This window comes from Otolemur garnettii, unplaced genomic scaffold (assembly GCF_000181295.1).
Source record: "Otolemur garnettii isolate 467f Iridium unplaced genomic scaffold, OtoGar3 scaffold00001, whole genome shotgun sequence".
Classification (NCBI taxonomy): domain Eukaryota; kingdom Metazoa; phylum Chordata; class Mammalia; order Primates; family Galagidae; genus Otolemur; species Otolemur garnettii.
Window position 1 is genome coordinate 34,270,763 of NW_003852396.1, and position 6,242 is coordinate 34,277,004.

Genomic DNA, 6,242 nt, shown 5'->3' on the forward strand with positions numbered 1-6,242 from the left:
ACTAATGAATATTGATGCAAAAATATTCAACAAGATCCTAACCAACAGAATCCAGCAACACATCAAACAAATCATACACCATGACCAAGTGGGTTTTATCCCAGGATCTTAAGGATGGTTCAACATACGTAAATCTATAAATATAATTCATCAAATAAACAAATTTTAAAAAAGACTATACGATTCTCTCAATTGATGCAGAAAAAGCTTTTGATAATATCCAGAATCCCTTCATGATCAGAACACTTAAGAAAATTGGTATAGAAGGAACATTTCTTAAACAGATAGATGCCATCTACAGCAAACCCACAGCCAATATTGTAGTGAATAGAATTAAATTGAAATCATTTCCACTCAGATCAGGAACCAGGAAAGGTTGCCCATTGTCTCCATTGCTCTTTAGCATTGTAATGGAAGTTTTAACCATTGCAATTAGGGAAGAAAAGGTGATCAAGGGTATCCATATAGGATCAGAAGAGATTAAACTTCCACTCTTTGCATATGATATAATTGTATATCTGGAAAACACCAGAGATTCTACTATAAAACTTTTAGAAGTGATAAAGGAATACAGCAGCTTCTCAGGTTACAAAATCAACACTCATAAATTGGTAGCCTTTATATATACCAACAGCAGCCAAGCTGAAAAAACAGTCAAGGACTCAATTCCGTTCACAGTACTGCCAAAGAAGATGAAATATTTGGGAGTTTATCTAACAAAGGACGTGAAATATCTTTATAAAGAGAACTATGAAACTCTAAGAAATGAAATGGCTGAAAATGTTAACAAATGGAAAAACTTAGCATGCTCATGACTGGGAAGAATCAATATTGTTAAAATGTTCATACTTCCCAAAGCAATATATAATTTTAATGCAATCCCTATTAAAGTTCCACTGTCATACTTTACAGATCTTGAAAAAACAAAAATACTTCATTTTATATGGAATCATAAAAAACTTTGAATAGCCAAGACATTACTCAGAAATAAAAACAAAACAGGAGGAATCACGTTACCAGACCTCAGACTATACTATAAATCAATAGTGATCAAAACAGCATGGTACTGGCACAAAAACAGAGAGGTAGATGTATGGAACAGAATAGAGAGCCAACAGATGAATCCAGCTACTTACCGTTAGCTGATCTTTGACAAGCCAATTAAAAACATTGAGTGGGGAAAATATTTCCTATTTAACAAATAGTGCTGGGCAAACGAGCTGGCAACCTGTAGAAGACTGAAACTGGACCCACACCTTTCACCATTAACTAAAATAGACTCTCACTGGGTTAAAGATTTAAACTTAAGACATGAAACCATAAAAATACTAGAAGAATGTGTAGGGAAAACATTTGAAGGAATCAGCCTGGGCGAATATTTTATGAGGTAGATGCCCCTGGGCAATTGAAGCAACATCAAAATTACACTATTGGGACCTGATCAAACTAAAGAGCTTCTGCACAGCCAAGACCACAGTAAGTAAAGCAAGCAGACAGCGCTCAGAATGGGAGAAAATAATTGCAGTTTATGTCTCTGACAAAGGTTTAATAACCAGAATCCACAGAGAACTCAAACATATTAGCAAGAAAAGAACAAGTGATCCCATCTCAGGGTGGGCAGAAAAAAACTTCTCTAAAGAAGTTAGGTGCGTGGCCTACAGATATATGAAAAAATGCTCACCATCCTTAAGCATCAGAGAAATGCAAATCAAAACTACTTTGAGATATCACCTAACTCCAGTAAGATCAGCTCATATCACAAAATCCCAAAACCAGTGATTTTGGCGTAGATGTGGAGATACTACACTTGATCTTAGCCAAAAGGCCGAGAAACGATAAAGTATACTTTTATTTTTTTGCAATTTTTGGCCGGGGCTGGGTTTGAACCTGCCACCTCCAGCTTATGGGGTCGGCACCCTACCCCTTTGAGCCACAGGCACTGCCCCTGGTATGGATGTGGAGAAAAGGGAATGCTTCTACACTGCTGGTGCGAATGCAAATTAATACATTCCTTTTGGAAAGACGTCTGGAGAACACTTAGAGAACTAAAAATAGACCTGCCATTTGATCCTACAATTCCTTTATTGGGTATATATCTAGAAGACCAAAAATCACATTACAACAAAGATATTTGTATCAGAATGTTTATTGCAGCCCAATTTATAATTGCTAAGTCATGAAAGAAGTCCAAGTGCCCATCGAATTTCCATGCTGTTAAAATGACAAAAAAAATCAAAAGACTTATAAGTCAAATCTGTCAAGTGTAGAACATAAATGTCTTCACACAGTAATCAAGTAAATGAGGCAAAAGCTATGTTGATTGGTTTGATGTAAGCACGTCAGATTGTATAAAAAAATCAACACATTGTACTCCACATATTCATAAATGTATTCATGATCTATGTGCATATGACTTAATAAAAAAACAAATTGAAAAAAGATGTAATAGAAGTACAAGGGATAACATAACTCTGGTAGATTCACTTGGATGTAATTACAAATGACACTTTTTTAGGAACTAGGTCAAGAATTTGACCTATGATTATCAGAGAGAGTAAAAAGACGTCAATTATATTTTCAACTTTGTGCAGCCATCTTCAACATAATTGGCTTAAACTCTGAAATCTGTTTTATATATTATTTCAAAATTTCTAAAAATCCTCCTACACATAGTTTAACACATAAATCTATAATGTAATATTCTTAGCCTAAATTGTCTCCCACTCTTGGTATCTCAAAATATAAGATTCTATCACTTTATCTTTTTGTCACCAAACAGCCAAATAAAACATAAAATATACAGAAGTTCACAAATATTCATTTACTGAATGTACCTTCCATAATTATACACCACTATACCCTGTTCTCTTGTCCATTTTTAAATGAATAGCTTCTTCTGTTCTAGGTACCTAGATTCAAATTCTCAATTATAATCTGTTATAGAGAATTTTATGAACCATAGTTTACTCATATAAATATAAAAATATTAGCAGTTGCCACATCGTAGAATTCCAATAAGAAACTAATGTGTCAATATAAGTAAGTTATTTAGAACAATAAATGCTAATGAGTTGAACAGTGCCATTGTGATTACATTTAGAACTCTGTCAGCAAAGTTATGTATCATGCCTGAGCAAACTTTTTCTCATTGCTTTCATTTTCCTTTGTGTGTTTCAGAAACTGCTACAATTTAAATATTATATAGCCTAATTATCTACCTTCTACTAATAGCTGGATTTTCAGGAGAGACATTTTACAGTCTTAAAAATCAAATTATTAATGAAAACTAAAGAATAACTTCTTTATAGGGTTACATTGGGGATCAAACAATGTAGAAATATAATCACTTCATGAAAGGTATAATTCTTACAGATTATAATATTATCATCACTAGAGTCATTAGTATCCTTCAATTCAAAAGGTTGTGGATAAAGGAGTGTCATTACTATTTATGTTCCCCGTTTGCACCCTATCCTTTTAGGCATTAAATGCCTTCTAATGAACATATGGAAGAAACAATTAACTACAAGACAATCTGAGACTACTGATGATTAATCATTTTTTATGAAAAAAATTCTCAATATTCGCTCCCGAATCTGCTTGGTCCTAACTCCATAGATCACAGGATTGAGGGCTGGTGGAAAAACCACATATAGATTGGCTAAGAAGATATGGATATATTGTGGGATGTTGTGGCCAAAACGATGTGTTAAAAAAGAGAAAAATGCTGGCATGAAAAAAGCTAAGATAACACCAATGTGGGAGCCACAGGTATTGAGAGCTTTGAGCCGGGCCTCCCAGGAGGGCAAGCAGAAGACAGCATAGAGAATGTGAACATAGGAAAGAATAATAAAAATTACATCTAATAATAATATAAACATATCCCCAAGACCAAATATAATGTTGACTTTGATGCTGGAACAGGCCAGACGGGCAATGCCCATGTGCTCACAGTAAGTATGAGAAATGATATGGTGCCCACAGAAGGGAAGCCTCAGGAGCAGAAACACCAGTGGAACCACCATGCACAGACTCCTCAGGATAGCAATGCCTGCAATGAGGCAGATGATTTTGCTGGTGAGGATCATCGTGTACCGAAGGGGGTTGCAAATGGCAATATAGCGGTCAAAAGCCATGGCCACCAACACAATGCTCTCCATGGCAGTGAAGAAATGAATAAAGAACATCTGGGAAAGACAGTTTTCAAAAGATATTTCCCTGAGGCTGAACCAGAAGATGCCCAGCATTTTGGGGATGGTGGCTGTAGACAATCCCAGGTCAATGGAATCCAGCATGGCCAGGAAGTAGTACATGGGTTCATGGAGACTGTGTTCAGTCTGGATTACATACAGGATAGTAGCATTCCCCAGGAGTGCAACAAGATACATAAAGAAAAAAGGGAATCCAATCCAGATGTGTACGTCTTCTAGCCCTGGGATGCCAAGCAATAGGAAGGAAGAAGGATGGAACTGGGTTTCGTTAGAAATGGACATTCTTCTTGCCACTATTGGTGATTGTGCATATCAGAGTCAGATATTGATTTTCCATCAGTGATTTGTTACTCATTTTCATCTTTTTCCAGACTCCTGGTAAAAGGTAAAGTAACATGTTAATATTCCTTTTCTGCTGTTCTATGTTATCAACACTTTCTGCCACTCTCACCTGAAGAGAAGATGGTTCCAGATACAGACCCAGCCTTGTTTTTATCCAGATCCTTTCACACATAAAATGTTGAATTTGAAGAGACAGGAGTAGAATACCATCTACCAGAGAGGAGTAGAAGACCAATATTGATCTTATTAGGTCAATATTCAGGGTAAAAAGTTAGAATAATGAAGGTTTTGTTCTTTGCATCTGGAAATATTACACACATTACACTTAAGGTACATGAACAATTCTTTAGCATAAGTAATCCAATCCATTGTCCTACTAGGGAACTTGAAGATCATAAATATTTATAATACCTATTAATGTATACTTAACATATATTTATGTATAAATTATTACATTTATATGTATATATTTAAATGTATGTGTATACTGTTGGATATCTGATTCTGAACACAGAGATAACAAATTTACTTTTTTAAATTTATGCACTTAAACCTTTATAAACATATTAAATCTCAGATAACATGTTTGTTCAGCAAAGGAGTAAAAGGAGAAAGACACACATTATGACAACAACCAGAATGTTCTGTATCATTAGCAACATAGCTTCCATCTTAACTTAGTCTTTGAAAAGTCATTCCCATCTAGAATATTTTAGATCATGAATAAAGACATGGATAAAAACATTTTGCCCCAAGACTTTTAAACTCAAGGTAAAACTTGAGTTTATAAGGTACTTTAAATTAAAATGGTCAAATTTCAAATTTATTAATGAAGCTTGGGATTGACAATCAAGGGTACCTAAAAAGTCTCTAATTTCTTGAATCCACTCTATTTAAATCCTATCTAACCTTGTTTATAGATGGCAAAAGGCATATTGCTTTAGACACCTTTGAGACCGGAGTTCAACAAACCTGTCCTCTATCACAGATTTAATGTTTTTCTGAAAGTCTTCTTTTAAGACTTCTTAAATAAAAACAAATTTATTAGATGATTTTTTCTATGCCAAGTAGGTTCAGTGTCAAAAATGTAAATTTATTTATTCTGAATTAGTATTTTAAAACAGTAAGGAAAGACAAGTTTGTTTGGTAACTTCCTGAGATGAAACAATTTTGAAAATAGTGTAGAAATTATACACTCTTGGAATGGATGCATGGAAATAGTGAGAGTTCAGATTTGAGTGGTACTCATCAGAGATAAACATATAAGAAAAGCATCATAGCATTATGGTAGAAAAATACTAAAAATGCTATTGGCATGAAGTATGACAAAATAAGCTCCATAAAGGAGGTAAAAAAGACCAAAGAAAACTATAGTTTTATAGACAGATGATATGGGGGGGTTATTCTAGCTGGAGAGAAAATCATATACAAATTGAGAACAAAAATCAAAATTATTAGTGATCCTATTTTGCAAGATGAGTTCCCACCCAGGACCTAGTCTTTATGGCCCTCTATGTGACTTTCTTCAGATTCTGGAGATTGATGACTCTAGCTTTAACTCAATAATGTCTGAGTCACTCTTAAATCCTGCCTACAGCAGGGGTTTTTAGAATTATTATGGTTTTATCCAAAGAGAAATGCCTATTTTATTCTCAATCTTGATTTTACAAGAGCATTTCTGCAATCGGT

The 6,242-nt window shown here is 34.5% G+C and overlaps 1 protein-coding gene and 1 non-coding gene across 2 annotated transcripts; both read right to left on the minus strand.

The window, feature by feature from the left end:
• Positions 1–1,645: 1,645 nt before the first annotated feature.
• Positions 1,646–1,837, minus strand: LOC111724767. Its single transcript, XR_002772998.1, has one exon. It is a non-coding gene; the product is annotated as a U2 spliceosomal RNA (small nuclear RNA).
• A 1,714-nt stretch (positions 1,838–3,551) lies between these two features.
• Positions 3,552–4,502, minus strand: LOC100943478 (olfactory receptor 52E8). Its single transcript, XM_012808823.2, has one exon. It carries the CDS (start codon positions 4,491–4,493, stop codon positions 3,552–3,554), a length of 942 nt encoding a protein of 313 aa, XP_012664277.1. The 5' UTR covers positions 4,494–4,502.
• Between the last annotated feature and the right edge of the window lie 1,740 nt (positions 4,503–6,242).